This window comes from Cebidichthys violaceus, unplaced genomic scaffold (assembly GCF_023349555.1).
Source record: "Cebidichthys violaceus isolate CVI_PGR_0920_01 unplaced genomic scaffold, fCebVio1.0.p SCAF_31, whole genome shotgun sequence".
Classification (NCBI taxonomy): domain Eukaryota; kingdom Metazoa; phylum Chordata; class Actinopteri; order Perciformes; family Stichaeidae; genus Cebidichthys; species Cebidichthys violaceus.
Window position 1 is genome coordinate 1,610,142 of NW_027176495.1, and position 17,027 is coordinate 1,627,168.

The following is a 17,027-nucleotide window of genomic DNA, read 5'->3' on the forward strand; positions in this document are numbered from 1 at the left end:
TTGATACAGTTCGATAAAGAAAGGAAGAAAAGAAACGGGACTTCTCTCCTCATGTCGTGTTGAACTATGGGTAAAGATGCTTCATCTCCTTGAGAAGTCAAAGTTACAGAATGTTTATTTCCACGATGGGACGGTCACACAGTTGAAAATGAAGAATCGTTAGCAAGTGTTACAGAGGTATACTACACAGAACATTGAAAATAACAAAAGATATTTAAAAAAACAAAATGTCAAGGTTCCGCTCTAATGCGCCGTTTGCAGTAGAAACTATTTTAAAAAGCATGTGTGGTCATCTTTGTACAGATAATACATTTTACTCTCACAGCGGGATACAAAAAATAGGTTGCAACAATCGGACTGGATACCAGTCCTGTGGCCTTCACAAAGTCCACGGGACAACTTTGCGTCTCTCTATAGTGAACCAGTTCAGTACAGAACCCCTTCCCCCCAAAACGGACACGCATACCAGGACGAGATCTAGTCCCACAGTTTAATTTGTCCGTCCCAACCGCAGGTGATGACCTTAGAGGTTTCGTGCGGGTGCCAGAGTGCGCTGATGCACACCTTGTCGTGGGCCTTGATCCTGTGGTAGAGCTTGGTGGTCTTCCAATCCCAAATGTTCAGCTTTCCATCCGCATCTCCTGACACCACATAGCTGGAAAGAAGAGGAGACAAACAGGAGGGAAAGATAAAAACAACAGGTTGTAACGGGTGTCCCGGTTAGCTCTCCTTGTGGAACGGATACATTAGATAATCTGGATTCTCCGCAGCTCTCCATCAACCTGAGACATTTTAGAGGACAGCGGGTATCTGTACGATGCTGTCTCACTGGGACACTTTCCACTCAGTAAGACCGTTCTAACCCTCTTCTCAAAGAAACAGATGAATCACCGCTTGTAGCATATTTTCCTTCATCGGTTAAAAACTAATCAACTATTCAAATCGGCCGTGAGAATCTCAGCTGCCGACTAAATCGCCTTCATCAGAAAACTGCGGAACAGAGCAAAAGGCTTACCTCATGTCTGGGGAGAAGTCCACTTGGCAGGCGTAGCCGGCCACCATGTGGCCTTTGAAGACTTTCTTCTTGTTCAGTCTGAAGCGGTTTTGGGCTCCGAAGATCAGAATCTGGTTGTCCATAGACTGGCAGGCCAGCCATTTACCTGGGGTAGGAAACAAGCAAACAGCATGTAGCTAACCGCTAACCTCAAGAGGTGCTGCAAAGTACTTCACTGTATTACATGCCTATAAATAATAACCATGAAGGCGGTCACAACAGGTTTAAAGCGCCTGTTAGCTCGCTGGTTTGTCTCATTAGCATGATTCTGTTTTAACAAGCAGCCACTGTGGACTCATGGTGCCGCTTGTTACTGCTGTTAGTACGCGCTGAACCTGGCAGCTGATCCAGTATGACATCAATCAGAGTCAAATGTCTTCCAATGTCTTGGAAATATGCCTCAGAAATCACACTACAATGTGTACATTTGAGTTTGAGGGGACGACACTGAGAACTCCTAACTCTGCCATCATTAAAACGAAAGGATTGAGGCAATTTAGGAGAGAACAAGAAGAGGCTTTTCTTCAGCGACTGCTTATCTGAGATCTACTTTTATGGAGCATTTTCAGCTCCTGACGCCGCGACAACGGTGATAACCGGCAGCGCTTCAGTGTCGGAGCGTCACACGACTCACTACGCCTCCTGAAAGGAAACATGATGGAAGTTATTAACGCGGACTGAGAAAGAGATCTAGTGCCGGTGTGTGTGTGCGAGTCCTCTTCTTACATCCTCCCTCGCAAAAACTAATTAAAGACACTTGTCCGCAAATGTCAAACGTAATGAAAAACAACTTGGCCGATTTCAGCGGCTCTGTCTCTTTTGGTTAGGAGGGCAAGAAACGAGGGAGAGGAGGAGAGGAGAGAGGAGAGAGGCTGTGGGGCGAGAGGACGCTGAATGGCCTCCCACTGAGAACGCATTCATTATTCACACGCTCAAGAGAAACAAACCATGTCGGCACAAATAGGAACGCTGCCCAAAGCGAGGAAGAGACCCGGGGAGAGGATGAAAAGGGAGGAATCAAAGTAGGGAGCGAGGGAAGGAACAGACGACGACGCCAGCTGAAGGTGACGGAGCGCAACGGGGAATTCCTGATTCAAGCGGAGCATTACGTTTGAAGAGGAGTTGACTCTGGTGGTACCTTAGGCGTGTGGTGCTGCTACACAAAACATGGCTACCGTGTGTCAGCGAGCGGCTTCTTCACATCTTCCACAAACATCAGAAAACAAAGAACACCTCCCACTGTTGTCACATGTCTGCATGACACAAACGGGGATGTCCCGAACTCTCCGTTTAGTTTATCACACAGCCTTCATCTGCTAGATTTCTCCTCCATCAACATCTCAACGTTGATGGAGGAGAGCATCTTTTCAGCTCAAGCTCGAACATCAACGTCAGCAGAGAAGCATCGCTGAAATAAGGGCGACCGGCTGTTTTACCCGGTGCAGCTTCACGTCATTAAGTGAACCTGCTGGCTGCTGCTGCGCTCTCCGGTTCACTCCCTCACAATGCTGCGCATTAAGGAGGCGTTATAGTGTTTTAACAGAGCTTAATGGGCCGTCTGTGACAGCTGGCTTACCCAGAGCAAACACAAAGGATTGGAGACGGATCATGGCTTTATACAGATGATGTCTATCCATCGGGATTTGGGCCTGATCCTGAGGACTGTATCTGGACATCCCCACACATACATTTACTTAGATGACACGGAGCCTGCCTTGTTTTTTTTAATCTTTTGAGCAATGAAACAGAATCAAGTTCAATCTGGCGTCATGGGTTTATGCTCCCCGAAGGACTCGGTCCCGTGTCTCTGGGAGCGGGTTTTTGAGACTACTCACCGTTGGGAGACAGTGTCACAGCTGGCATCGAGTGCATGCTGGGCTCGGCGATGTACTTGAAGTCCACGGGGATGTCCCTGAAAAAAAAAAAAAAAAGAGACAAAAAGCACCGTGAGAACACTTGAAGATGGGGTCAACCTGTTCAGCCTCAACGCCAGAACTCAAAAGAGAAACATTCACCAAGCTGCGGCTTGTTTATCATTACAGATGCTCATGCCGTCTCACTGAAGAGAAGACAGCTGTGGTGAAAAACGAGGCCAGATCACCATTACAGCGATCCAGATATCTGAAAGGATCCTTTGATGCTGCACCGCCAACTGTACCGCCATCCAATTATTTATTAATCCCCCCCCCCCCCAAAACCCCTCCTTATGCGCCGCTATGTCTGCTTTCAGAGCGATAGGCTCCTGGGCCTGTTGATCTTAAGTGGTCTGCAGAAGATCATTCAAATCTACAGCGTGGCAGGATGACAACTTCCTCTTTTCCTCTATGTAGGCGACTCTGACCTGCGACACTTGCTGCAAGCTAAAGTGAATGAGTGTGACTAACACGTCTTTCTGCCTTCAAACTGTGTGTGTGTGTGCATCCAGTGCGTGCTCTGCTCTCATTGTGCTTCCAGCTTAAACTAAAGCCAGAGCTCCGCCTGAGATGAGAACCAGCTGGAGCAACGTGATCACACACACGCACAAGACCAAAGATGGGCTTCGAAGAACTGAAGACAGCCGTTTAATGAGAAATGCAAACCCTTGTTCGCATAAACAAATTCACCCACGCACGTAAAAATCAGACGTTAAAAGTAGAGCTCTGGTTCGTCAGAGCAGCCGTCTGCAGACACGCCGAGCTAAACTCGGAAGAGATAACAAAGCCCGTCAGATCTCCTCTTCTCTGAGCTCCAGAAATAAGCGGCGGGAATGTTCTGTTGTCTGGAGAGCGAGAAAAGGAAAACAGACGACAAAACAATCCATACACCGGGGAGGTCCATGAAAAATAGATGATTTGTTGTTGTTTCGCGTCGATCAAGATAAGGAACAAGAACAAGAACAAGCAGCGTTTTATGTATATTTCATATGTGAACTCTAGTTTCTCAGGCATGATGTCTGCAGCGAGGTGGAGGTTCAATTCAGCCTGCAGACAAACAAGAAGAGAGGGAATGAAACACACCCACTCTTTGTTTGTTATTGTGATGTGAAAAGAGGATTTTACAAAATATAATCACTATTGACAAAAGAGCAAATTCACTCCTTTCCATGGAGGGATTGCCAAACTTCTCATTACTAATGGTCAAATATTTACAGAATGTTATATTTGGGTTGGCAGGGCGGGGTTTAAAAAGGTCAGGAGCATGATGAAAGTCAAGCAGAAGGGAAACTGAGTTGTTGGACGACATAGCAGACAGAACAACGATGCCTCTCTGCTGCCCGATGATGGACCTCTGCTCCAGGTGAAGTAGTCTCTCCAGAAACCTTAAGAGTACGCCTGTTAAAATCAGGATGGAACTTGAATAACGAGAAGGCGTCTCGCACAGCGAAGTGACTGAATTGTTTATTCGCTGCCTCAAAAATCTTCATCCTGAACAAGCACCCGACATTCGTGCCGGTCTCTGGTTCTGTTCCCGGAGAGATACGAGACTCTCACAGGAGGGTCAGCTAACGCTGAGAGCCAGGTGTGATCCGCGGGAGGAGGAGGGACAGCAAAGACACTCTTTGGCCGAGCAAACCACTCGCCCGATTGCTCCCACGCTCCACTAAAAAAAGCTCACGGCAAGAAAAAAAGAAAAGTACACGAACGTTTCCTCGAATTAAAAGCATCCCAAGTTCCAAAGGAAGCTTCCTTTTAAAGCTGCTCTTCAGATATTCATCCGTTTTGAGCAATAAATACAAAGTTGGTTTATCACCACAGGACCCTCGGCTAATCTGCAAGTTACTCTCGAGTCGCTCGCACGCACACACACACACACACACACACACACACACACACACACACACACACACACACACACACACACACACACACACACACACACACACACACACACACACACACACACACACACACACACACACCTTTGCTCGGCTTGATTTCGGTGCTTTTGAGCAAAGAATTAATTTCCTATATTCTTCACAATAAAAGTCTCCCCTGAACAGCATTAGCTGACTTGTTGTACTTGAATAATTGCTAACAGAGCTCCACTAATGAGGTGATAAACATTTGAATTCTTCACAATAAAAGTCCCCCATTATTTTGTTAATAGAGAAACTAAACGTCTATCGACATTCGGTTAGAACCGACAGTACTGATAGCTGAACACGTCCTTCTCTCTGGTCATGAGTTGAATCTCGCACTGCTGGTACTGGAAGCGTAAGTTAGTGCAGCACGGTTTGACTCTTCATGTGGAAAAGCCCCGTTGGAGGTCTCTCATTGGGGCAAATATCTAAAAACAAATAACTTTGAGCAAAACAATGAACACGATTTTGCTAAAAACTCATGTTGTGTTTTTCTTTATCTAACCTGTCAGTCATTCCAGCGCTTCTCCTTTCCAATGATTTAACTCGTGGAAGCATTTCAAAATGCTTATTTATTAAAATATACAATTGGCAACACACGGGCCAGACTCACAGAAGGATCCTGCTGGAGCGCCGTCAAAGTACGACTTTAGCTCCGGGGGGGGGGAAGAGGAAACCTCCCAGAGCAACAGATGCACAGAGGCCATGACTCAGAGCAGATTAGCGGCGCAGCTGGGAGAGCTTTGTCCGAGATCGGGTCGTCTGGAGTTTTGGTGATCTGCTGTTCTTACGGACGACTAATGAAAGGAGCAGCGAGCGAGAGGCAGCCTGCGATCAATTCAAAAAACACCGCATTACCGTTTCAGGCTTTAGTCTGTACTCACCACTCCCAGACTCGAAGACTCTTGTCGTCCGACGTGCTCACGAAGCGACGGTTCTCGTCGACAAAAGTGATGGTGTTGACGGCTCCCAGGTGACGGTCGTACTCCTGGACGACCTCGCCTGTCCTGACGTCCCACTGACAGAGAGAGAGACAAAGAGAGGAGGTGAACACATGTATCTGTGACGAGTCAAAGCGAAATAAAGTCACAGAATCCCATTAAACTGGTCCAACTTCTCTGAATGCAGTGAAACTAAATCTTAGAGTCATTTGGCGATTCTGCTAATGCAGAAAAATGGCTTAACTGCAGCAGAGTAATGTCACCGATTAGCTGTCAGACAGAGGACTTATTTGGAAAACATTATGCGCGCATAATAATAAAATGTAAAGAGAAAAAAAGCACATAGAAAAGGCCCCCAAGCTCCAAATGAATGGGACACATTTCTGTCCAAACACATTTTTACATCCAATTCAATTTATGCCTTTTTTTTTTTTTTGTGTGTGTGTGTGTGGGGGGGGGGGGTTAATTTAGCTTTCGGCTGCTCACAGGAGCAGCCATCTGTTCTCAAAACCCTGAAGGGAGCTGCATGATTTAGTGCTAACCCTCAATATCGTGCCAGACATTGTGATAGTGACTACTGCTCATCTGAACAATTACTAGACAAACATCTTGAAATATATTCAACTAAAAGACGACTCCAAGAGCACAACGGTAGTTAGTCCCAAACTCCAAACTTTGAGATGACAAACTTTCGTCTGCAGACATTCAGGGTTACTTGTCACTCGTTTACCCGATCGTGAAATATCGTCGCTATGGATTATTTCCTACTTTTAGGGGATTGTTCCCTCTGCCTCTCTTCCATCTAAATGCTACCCATGATTAATGACTTGCTCTAGTCCTGTCAGCCGCTGAACCCTCGAGCACACAAATACGCACAGCAGCGCCGGAGGATGAGACGGGGAGTGTACGCCATGCTCCTGTGGACACAGGGGGGGAAACGCACAGAAAACATATGCATGCGTCTGCTCGGCGGAGGGGGAAAATGCACATGAAGCGACGGCGTGAGCGGAATCAATATGCTCGCAACGCAGCACGCGACGCGTGACAACCTCACCTGAACTATCTTCTTATCCGACATGCCGGCCACGAAAAGGCTCTGCTTCTCCTCGTCGGGGTTGAACTTGACGCAGTACGGCACCTTCCTGTTGGTGAAGCGGGAGATGCACTGGCCTGTGGAGGGAGGAAACGAGAAAGTCAGAGCTCCGTAATAATCCTCAAGAGAGGTGCGCACAAGTCGTCTTAGATTTAGGGACACGGAATGCAACTATTGACACCGTCCCTGCAGGCAGCGACAGCTCAGCCGTGACGCCGGAATCTCATTGTTTCTCTGTGTTCATTCAGCGGAGGTGAATCACCACAGGAATAATGCCGCCTCCACGGCTACAGCTGAGGGAATTAGAAATGACTGCAGCACCAAGAGGCCCCTCAGAGAAGAATAGAGGCGTTTCACTGACATTTCTGAATTATATCCAGTGTTAAATTGGAACAACTGGGACAAATCTAGAATGGAATAGTAATAATTACCCCCTATACATCCCTGCTATGTACAGCTGCAGGAAAGAAACAACTGTGGAAATGAATCTAGAGGGAATTGTAATGGAGCAGTAAGTTAACTCCAAAGTATTTGAATGATGTGGCTCCAAAGGGCATCCTGTGAACAACAAGTGGGGGATTTAACTCTTTTCTGCCCTCTGCTGGACTGGCACTCTTGAGTTGAGAGGGGTGGAAACTGAGGCGAGCAATCGGGAAAGACAACAGGGAACCATGTGACACCAGTGACCTCAGGGACCCTACATTGTGTCAACAGTTCACATAGACACACTGAGACATTCTTTTATAGTTATGACAGATTACATAGTGATTCAATGACGTGTTGAACCGTGCAGCCTCTCTCACATGAGGCAGGGCTACATTGACAGTAGCCAAACGGAGGAAAGTGTGTACACGATTAAATAACGTGTGTAGATGAAGAACGAGTAACAACTTGTCAGAAATGTATTTTTGACCTTCTGGAAAAACGCTCGCAAGTTCTGCAGAGAAATGTTTGATTCAAAAGACGACAAAAGGAAGCGGAGGTCTGTGCTGATCAAGGTTATATATGAGTGCACTGCAGCGCGTTATTATGAACTCCCATACACTACTATCCGCAGAGTGTCGTAGACATACTGTATAGGCGAGTACGTCTCCCACAATGCAGTAACTGTGACGAATCAACAACAAGAAGCTACGTGAGTGATGACAGAAAAGAGGCGGAGCCTACCTGTTTCAGTGTCCCACAGCTTGAGGTAGCGGTCATAGGCAGCGCTGAGGAACTGGGTCCCACTGTTGTTGTAGCAGATGTCTCGCACCGCTTTGCTGTGACCTAACAGAGTACATTTACACATATATTACAAAACAAACAAATAAACATACCGTGGACCGATTCAATATGTTCCCCCACGATTGCTACCCAGCTGCCTTCCTTTGAAAGCCAATTTACTTGAGGAATGTGGAACCTGGTTACGGGGAATAAGGGATGTTGAGGGAGAAAGATGACGCGGGCTTGTGGGAGACGAGGGAAATGGAATCTTAAAATGGGCTTGGAGAGGAAAGAAAGAGAAAAATGACTCCAAAAAAAAAGCTCCATCTGTCTATTCAACCGTTCTCCACCTTCTCCACCTTCGATTCAGAATTCCAATCTATGCAGCCCCTTTGGCTTTTCTCACACGGTGCAGGCGATGCAAGGTCCCTGTGGGCTCAGCGCACACAGACGGCTCCCTTGTTAAAACCGGCTTTTATCGGGGCTACATTGTTTCCGCGGCGATAACAGAGCCGACTGAGGCTAAGTGCTCGCTTGCTCTAACCCGCTCGCTGGCAGAGCGAGCGGCAGCAGCGCTGCTGCAGAGAGCCTCTCTGGTGCGAGTCTGTGTGTGCTGGAAAACACAGATACACAAAGTACTGAAAGCAGGACACACGCGTCGCTCAAATATGCAGTTTGCCCCATGCACACATAATGATATGCGTGCTTATTCTGCACATCCTCAACTGTTCTTTCTTACTCTATAGTTCTGACTAGCTACATATTACAGTGCATGGTTGTATTTAGGGCTGCAACTAAGGATTTTATTCTTTGTCAATTCATCAGTTTACTGTCATGAAGGAGCAAAGAAATCAGAAAATATTCACATTTATGAAGCTGGAATCAGAGAATATACATCTTTGCCTTTTTTTCCTTTAAAAATGACTCAGACAAATTAATCAATTATCAAAATAGTTGGCAATTAATCGATTCATTGTTGCAGCTCTAATCGTTTTGTGTACTTTCTGAAAGTCATCCATATACAAATACATACGCAAACAAAGAAATTAAATTAAATGCAACGCCTCAGAGCATAAAAGAATAAAGGAAAGAAAACAGAACGATGTATTGTACTGTTGTGGAACAAAAAGGAATAAGCCAGACAGCAGATAATGGAACTAAGTGCACAGCAACAAAAAGAAAACCTAATATAGTCTCTGAAACGAAGCCATATACTTATAAACCTCCTCTAATGAAAATAATGATCATCATCTGAATCTCTGCTGCTGCTCCAGCTCATCAACCCCACAGCCAGTGACTCTCTGTCACTTTATCCCAGCCTCCACCGTCTTCTCTCTTCCCATATGCCAGCTCCTCTCCGCGTCTCCTGCCCTTCCCCGGCCCCTCGTTCCCTTCGGCCCCCGGGCTGCTGAATTATGCATATTCTGTGAAGGAGCTGACAAGCAGAACCACGGCTGCAAACAATCTCTATTCAAGACAATGCGCTGTCTCTGGGAAGAGCATAAGTGACCTGAACACATTAGCTAAACCCTCCAGACCCCATCTATTCTCAAAGAAAAAGAAAAGGCCTTCACTGTCTGCCAACGGTCAGCAGACGAGTCATTAGTGCTGTTGAGCTTACAGTCTGTCACGGCTGTGGACGGCCGCATGCATTTCAGACCGTAAGCACATTACTCGTCAGCATGTTTGCTGATGATCCACTGTTGTTTATAAAAATTGTTATACTTGACTTTCCTGAATTAATTATTAACATTCATCATAACGTCACTTACCAATAAATGTCCGTATACACCTCCTCTCACCGTACACTTCCCACAGCTGTGGAGAGAAAGAGAATAAAGTACGAGTGAAATAAAGAAACGCGTCGGGGTCGATTAGAGGTCAGCTCTGAATCTTCTCAAAAAGCAGCGCTGTGCAATAAAAACACTCAGTCACAGCCGACAATGTCACCAGCTGATCCTAAAATATATAAAACTGCATCTTTAAAAAAAAAAAAGGGAAGCGTAAATTCATTCGTTAGCTTCGGTGTCGTTTTTCATGGCGCCATGCTGGGAGTATTTACCTTGATCTTACAGTCCATGGAGGAGGAGAGCAGCAGATGACCAGAGCTGGGAAACAGTCGGATGGCGCTGACACCCTGGGAAACACACAGAGACATGATAACCATTAGTACAGGTCCAACTAGCACCCATGCTGTTTTTTACATAAATCTTGCACTACATTTTTCGGTAGCCGCGTGAGGCACAATCTGTAAGCTCGTACTACAAGAGAGCAAACGGCATGTGTTACGGTGCAGAGTGGACAGATTGTGTGTTAACAAGCATTTCATTAATATATAAACATCTGGGAGGATAATCCAAATCACTGGGAGTTCACATTTGACTGTACTGTATGATGATATAATACCACAGATCTGCATATTTCAGTATCTAACAATCCATCACATCTATTTTTTACTCTTAACTGTTAAGGATCATCTGCATGTTTACCATATAAAGTACTTCATTTAAATATTGCCAGGCTGTTGATATTAAAATCAGTTGATTCATAATAACCAGGGCAGATAAGTGTGTGTGTGTGTGTGTGTGTGTGTGTGTGTGTGTGTGTGTGTGTGTGTGTGTGTGTGTGCAGACCGTGCTGCCTCTGTAACAGTTATAGGAAGCATGATGACTTTCAAGTTACCAAACTTTTTCCAAAAAAAGTCATCAAACTTCGGGGACTACGCATGGTCCATCCTCCATCTATTATCTCGCCATCAGCACTTCCACGCACTTATTATCTCCTCAAACCTCTTTGTGTTTCAAATGAGAGTCTGACGGCTGTAACTTGCTGCACAAAGCGGATAGGAGCCAATTTAAAACTTGAGTGATTTCTCTCTCTCTCCCTGAAGCGCAGCAGCAGATCTGAAGCTTGAATCAGATCTCTCTTGGAATAACCCAGTGTTTGCCTTTACATTTGAATTATAATGACGGTGTTTTGAATGAGACGGAACAATCTTGGATTTGTCGGGGACAAGCAGCTCGTACACAACCGCGTTTATCGTTTTATTCTAAAGCACCCGGGAGGCTTTTACCCACTTCCTCACAAATTCTAACAAGGACCTCATGATGGAATTTTCTCTCTTTTTGCACTTCAGAATAATTTAAAAAAACTATAATACTTACCATCAGCAAAGCTTGTATGGATAATACTTACAGCAGCAAGATTTATTCACTGGTACATAATAACAAACGTAAAATAATCTCTGTCCCTTCCCACTGACCTTGGTGTGTCCAGACCAGACGTGAATCTGTTTCTTGGGCAGGTAACACTTGTCCGGAGCGTCCACAGAGCGCAGGTTGATACCCACATCCTGGGGGACGTGGAGGTAGGACCTGCCCTGGTAATCATACATGTCTTTAACTGCAGGGAGAACAAAAAGACACAAAAGATTATGAAAAAACAACCCTGTAGCATCTGGGCGAACTTCATCTGCTGAGGAGGATCGTGCGATACGATCAAACTCGACTCAACGTTCGATCTCAATTCTTAAGCCAACTGGTCCTTCAAGAAGAAATACCGTGCATTTGTTTCTGTACCTTTTACGCAAAATACAAACTATGATTTCAAACGTCAGTGAATAATTTCAATGAGTGTCTAAAAATAAATAAATAAGAGCGGTCCACCGTACCATGGAGAATGGTTTTCTCCTCTGCAGGAGCTTCTTCCTCGTTCCTTCCCTTCTTCTGCCGTTTGGCTGTGATCTCATCCAGCTCTTTCTGCTGTTCCTGTAAAACAAAATTAAGCACAATACAATAATTACCAAAAAAAACATTAGTGCAGAGGACAGACTGGGCAAACTGATGGGATTACTCGGGTCTACTCTTTAGTTTTCTCTTACCTCTGATGGTTTGGCCCCATCTTTCTCATCTATATATTTGGCCCACGGTCCAAGGAAGTTGTCAATCTCTCCTGCCTCTCCACCTTTGATCTTTTTCCTTTTCTCCGTCTTCTTCTGTCCGCTCTCAAACACGGTTAGCCCTGAACAAAGAGGGAGTAGACATTATACTTCAACATGTCCCGTAAACAATACTTAACAGAGTATAAGACACTCTAAATAAAGTCTGATCTATCCAACCAGATGCAGACGAACACACAGAATGAAGGTGTGATGGAGGATTACCTTTATTTTTCTCAGCCTCATCCACGGCCCCAATGTAGCCAGTGGAGGATACCTGGTGTGTGTCCACAGATGGATCTAAAGCGTAACCTATCGGCAGAGTGGAGAGAGTCGTAAAACTTTCAAATTCAGGGTAAAAAGGAGGAGGAACAGGAATACTTTGACCGCATAATTTAAATCCACCACACAGGTCACAGGTGAGCTCACCATAGGTGGAGAAGGTCCTCCTTTGCTGCTCAAACATGAAGTCGTTGAGGTGAGCGGGTTCTGCGTAGCCAGATAACATGTTCCGGGGGGCAGCCATCTGTTTGCTTTTAAATGGGTTCACTGGCCCAAACTAAGAGGAAGAAACACAGAATCATTAAGAAAACCATAATCAAACATTGATTGTGGATACATTCATTCTGCTATTCAATTCTGACTTTAAGCATTCATGATCCTTTGAGAGGCAGGTGGCCAGCTGGTCCCCAACGTTACCGCTATGGCTGTCAAATAGCACTAGCAGCAGCTAATCGTTCCAGACGACCTGACAGCACACAGCGCAGCACTTGTGAATGCTGGTCTGAAGTCAGAGAACTGTGCTGACAGCGAGTGTGTATGTGGTGTACACGCAGTACATCAGGACTATTACTACTGCCGCTACTATATCAACTCACAAGAAATGTTTGAGATTGAGATTATGATTAGTAATATGACTGTGATTGCCCAGCAGCTAACGTTGGAGGCCTTCATCATTTAATTTCACTCAGCTAAAGTTAGAAGAATCAAGTGAAAAGACAACAAACATGAACATATATAATAAACAACACGTCACATGACCTCTGGTCTCACATTATGCTCTCAACATATTTGACCCAGCTCTAGATGTCACTCAATAATTCCAAAACTTACCTCTGGTGCAAACAGGGTTTCGAACGTCGGGTTATAAGTGACTTCTTTCAGTGAGGGGTCCAGGTGTGTGCCGGTCTCAACAGCCTCCTGAAGTTAAGATGTACAAATCAGCCAGCAGTTTGACAAGCAATACAATACCAACGTGTTGCTTGGTGTATCAGATGTTAGCTAGAAAAAACATCAAACTGAAGACCACATCGATATCTAAATCATTTGCTAACTAGTTGGTATTTCTTTGACATAACGTTAAAATACATCATACTCGACACTCAGTTTCCCGCTAACCGCCCCTAGTTGTGTTCGGTAACGTTAAAAATTGCTAACTCTACACACTAAATAATTACTTATTTTGTATTTCACGTTATCAATTGAAACCGCACGTGTCCTCAATATGTCCAAGCACAGTGCGATTATTAATAGTATCTAACTTTAACAATGTGACGTGAAGCTAACGCTAGTTAGCCTGGTTAGCTCACCTTAACGGCGACCTCAGGAGCAGAATTGAGGACAGCCACAGACATGGTGGGAACAGAACTTAGAGGCTTAAGGTGAGCCGTGGCGTCCGGGTCCATTGGGTCCACTCTCTCAACGCCAGTTACAGATGTTGACTCATTTTCTGAATCCGAGTCGCTACCGTACGAAACGAGGGAAGACGCGGTGGCAGCCATCTTGGATGTTGTGAATTCGCCGGAAGCAGGAGGGCTGTACTTCCGGTGTGACGAAAAAACGTTACTCACCCAGGGCGTGATATTAAATGACAGTGAAATATACAGTATGGAGATTTAAAGAGTAACGTTACATTAAAAAAAAATATTTGATATACAATTAGACAGTAATGCTGTAGCTGTAACGTTACTCGGAATTAGCCATAATGGCAGACATAATATAGCTGAAACGCTTGTCTATACGTGTGTGTGTGTGTGTGTGTGTGTGTGTGTGTGTGTGTGTGTGTGTGTGTGTTTATAATAATTTAATATCCGAGCAGCACATAATCTTATAGCTATGGTAGTCAGTATTGTCCTTGACCTTTTTAATGCATTTTGTAATGTAGTCTATATGATCATCAAATCATTGCGCATCAGATCGTTTAATTGTGTAATTATATGGGTTTTTTTATGTACAGCGAGGGTTGAAATAATCAAATCAATCAAATCCATCAAATGGATTAGACGTCACAAAATGACGGTCTGAGATAACTAGCCATTACAGCGAGCGTGCACGTTATCCGCGAGCCTCCCACGAGCGCAGCAGCAGTTGCATGGAACGCTCTCTCGCGCCCCCAACAATAGAGTGGTAAGTACCATTATCGCCGGTTATAACGGGGACATTTTCCCTGCGAATAAACGTCCTTTCACACTCGCTACTTCGGAGAGAACGTCTTTGTCGCGTATGAGCAACATTAACGGCTGCTATTTGGTTACGGGACCTGTCGTTGGCTCGACTGGACTAGGTTTGATGCCAATTTCCACCGATATCGATCCTGAGATTCACCTTTGGAAAAAAAAGTGCCTGGATTCTTCTTCGCCGCCGCCTCTTCCACCAGGAGTACATTTAACACCAGAGACAGTACAATCATGGATCCGACCCGGGGATTTAAATTCTTGGACACAGTGGCACGCTCTGCTGCTCAGTGAGGATGGGAAGAAGATAAAAAGGAATTTTAAGAAACGTATCAGGTAATTATGTGACCACTGTGTGCAGACGTCGCATGCTTTTAACTTGAAAATGTGACTTTTAGTCACGTTACGTTAACGTTACTGCGTCTCAACCAGCTGCGTTATAAAAACAGAGTCACCGTGTTGTAAGATTATACTTAAAACCGGAGAGCTGCTTCACTAATAACGGGCTCGGTAATTCAACACTGCCTGGCCATCTCTGACTATACCACAATAACCCAGTACACACACACACACACACACACACACACACACACACACACACACACACACACACACACACACACACACACAGGTGACACAAATGGGGCAGTGTTGTTGACAACGTTAGGACTCCAAAGTGGTCCAAACCCTTAAAAGTGAAGTATGTCGAGCAATGACTAATTAAAAGGCAGCATTTGTAACGGGACCGCTTGAAGGGGCGATAGATTTGCAAAAGCTCCACATCTGCAGGAGCTCCTGCAGCAGCAGCAGCAGCAGCGTCTTGACACATTCAGTCCTCGGAATATCATGCTGGTGGGAAACCGGAGAGCAAATATTTGCCCCTGCGAACGATCTAAACGGCGTTAGAAGCATGCCACATACGTCACAATAATGTGTGTGTGTGTGTGTGTGTGTGTGTGTGTGTGTGTTGTTTAAATTCGTCATTGTGGTTGTGGAGCTCCACGTTGGTACAGTATGATTAGGAGAACCGCTGGCAGCCGCGCGACGTGATTTGATTTCCCCCACATTGACTTGCCTCGCTGGGGTCTGTTCCAGCCAGCTTGTGTGTGTGTGTGTGTGTGTGTGTGTGTGTGTGTGTGTGTGTGTGTGTGTGTGTGTGTGTGTGTTTTTGCAGTCATGGGGGATGGTAGCCTTCAGCCCAGTGAAAATCATGCTTTGGTGAAATCCGAAACCTTCTTTGTACTTCTTACAAGTGCAGCAAAAGAAACGCGGGGCACAGTGTGCCTGTTGACTGCTGTGATCGGCCTCTCATATTTGGTGAAGATGGCATCGCACGAGACCGTGCTCGTGCGCGGCTTACATTAGTGTGACCGTCTCTTCTGCAGCCTGTCCATTTAAACCTATAGGAGGGAGTCTTCAGGATGCTGCAGGAAACACTTGAGTCTACAGTAAAGCAGGCACACAATTGCACGACATGCCCCCTCAAAGTACAGCGAAGTTGTGTAACAGGGAGCGAACATTTTGTGTTAAGCTCTGGTGATGAATGAGGCATCGGCCGCAGAGCCATTGATAAAAGTCTTATGATTTGCCTGCTGCTTTTGACAGCGTTAATGGGGTCTGTGTGTACCTCCGATGTATTAAAATGACATTCAAATGAAGGCCTATTGATAATACACAAGAGACACAACGCATGTAGTGACTGCATCTGATGTGTGTGAGCTGAAGGATTTCACTCATTTGATTACTGTTATGGAATTACTTACCCGGGGGTCAGTTCAGATCGGATCTTTATCATCTCAAGAGGACATTCTTTAAGTCTAGACTGTAGACATCATGTCAATATCAAGCAGCACAAAGGGCTGACTCTTCAAACTACACTGAGCCACACTGCTCTATACACCTACACTGTCACATTAGACCATGTATCTTAATAAAGCACATTTTGATACATAGAATCTGCAATGAACGTTAGATTATTTATATATACAGGTTCCTGTGCGTGGAAGCGGCTCTGGCTCCTTGGACAAAACACTCCCAGATCCCGTTGCAGCTGTTCGATTTATCAACCTGCAAGAGTGGCGTTCAAACTATCACATGACTGAGTGGGGAGCTGCGTGCCAGCTCACAGGGAAGTATTATGTGTGCGTAAAACATTTGCCATATTCGCTCCGAGAAATAATCCAAGTGCCTGAAATGACATTAATAGAGCCGGTGATCGGCAGCACTGAGTGGATGTTTGCCTGCTGTGTGCCTCAAACCTCTGCTACTGTTTTGTTTGAAGCAAGTTCTTTTTCCCAAGGGGGGGGGGGGGGGGTTACCTCCTGTGGCTTTTGTTTTTTTTCCGCGTGGTATTTTTAAACATTAAACACAGGTGAAAAGCAGCAGAGTTGAGGGGGGGGGGGGTCTATCCGCATAACCTGCTCTTTGATACGTGAATCTAAATAGCGCTCAGGTTTACCCGACAAATGGCCCTAACCTACAGGTGTGTTCCCAAAATAGAGCAGA

General features: G+C 45.3%; 1 protein-coding gene across 1 annotated transcript; it reads right to left on the reverse strand.

Annotated features, from left to right (window-relative positions):
- Nucleotides 1-97: 97 nt before the first annotated feature.
- cdc40 (cell division cycle 40 homolog (S. cerevisiae)) lies at nt 98-13,867 on the reverse strand. Its single transcript, XM_068724519.1, has 15 exons — nt 13,659-13,867; nt 13,183-13,269; nt 12,499-12,628; nt 12,295-12,381; nt 12,013-12,152; nt 11,803-11,899; nt 11,395-11,534; nt 10,195-10,269; nt 9,905-9,950; nt 8,094-8,195; nt 6,888-7,003; nt 5,777-5,910; nt 2,890-2,966; nt 1,016-1,160; nt 98-655 (listed from the first exon to the last, which is right to left on the reverse strand). Exons 1-15 carry the CDS (start codon nt 13,848-13,850, stop codon nt 478-480), a joined length of 1,746 nt encoding a protein of 581 aa, XP_068580620.1. The 5' UTR covers nt 13,851-13,867; the 3' UTR covers nt 98-477.
- Nucleotides 13,868-17,027: the final 3,160 nt, after the last annotated feature.